We start from the raw sequence: 206 nt of genomic DNA on the forward strand, positions 1-206 counted from the left end.
GCCGGAGGACCAGCCCCGGGACCGTGAGCGGGACCGTGAGCGCTGCTTCCTCCGGTCCTTACGGTGCCGATCCCGGCTGCGGCTCCTTTTCTTCTTTTTCCATTTCTGTCTCTCATCGCCGGACTCCGAGCTGGGGGGCACAGCCGGGCTTCAGCGGGAGGAGGGCACGGCCCTGCCGGGCACGGGTGAGGCCGGCCCAGACCGCG

The 206-nt window shown here is 70.4% G+C and overlaps 1 protein-coding gene across 1 annotated transcript in view; it reads right to left on the bottom strand.

The window, feature by feature from the left end:
* The window catches only part of CACTIN (cactin, spliceosome C complex subunit), an 8630-nt gene that overhangs the window by 4699 nt on the left and 3725 nt on the right, over positions 1-206 (bottom strand). The window contains 1 exon segment of the mRNA XM_031062206.1: positions 1-130. This exon segment is cut by the window's left edge and continues 116 nt beyond it. Coding sequence (XP_030918066.1) covers positions 1-130 — 130 coding nt within the window.

The sequence above is a fragment of the Geospiza fortis genome, unplaced genomic scaffold (genome assembly GCF_000277835.1).
Source record: "Geospiza fortis unplaced genomic scaffold, GeoFor_1.0 scaffold254, whole genome shotgun sequence".
NCBI lineage: Eukaryota > Metazoa > Chordata > Aves > Passeriformes > Thraupidae > Geospiza > Geospiza fortis.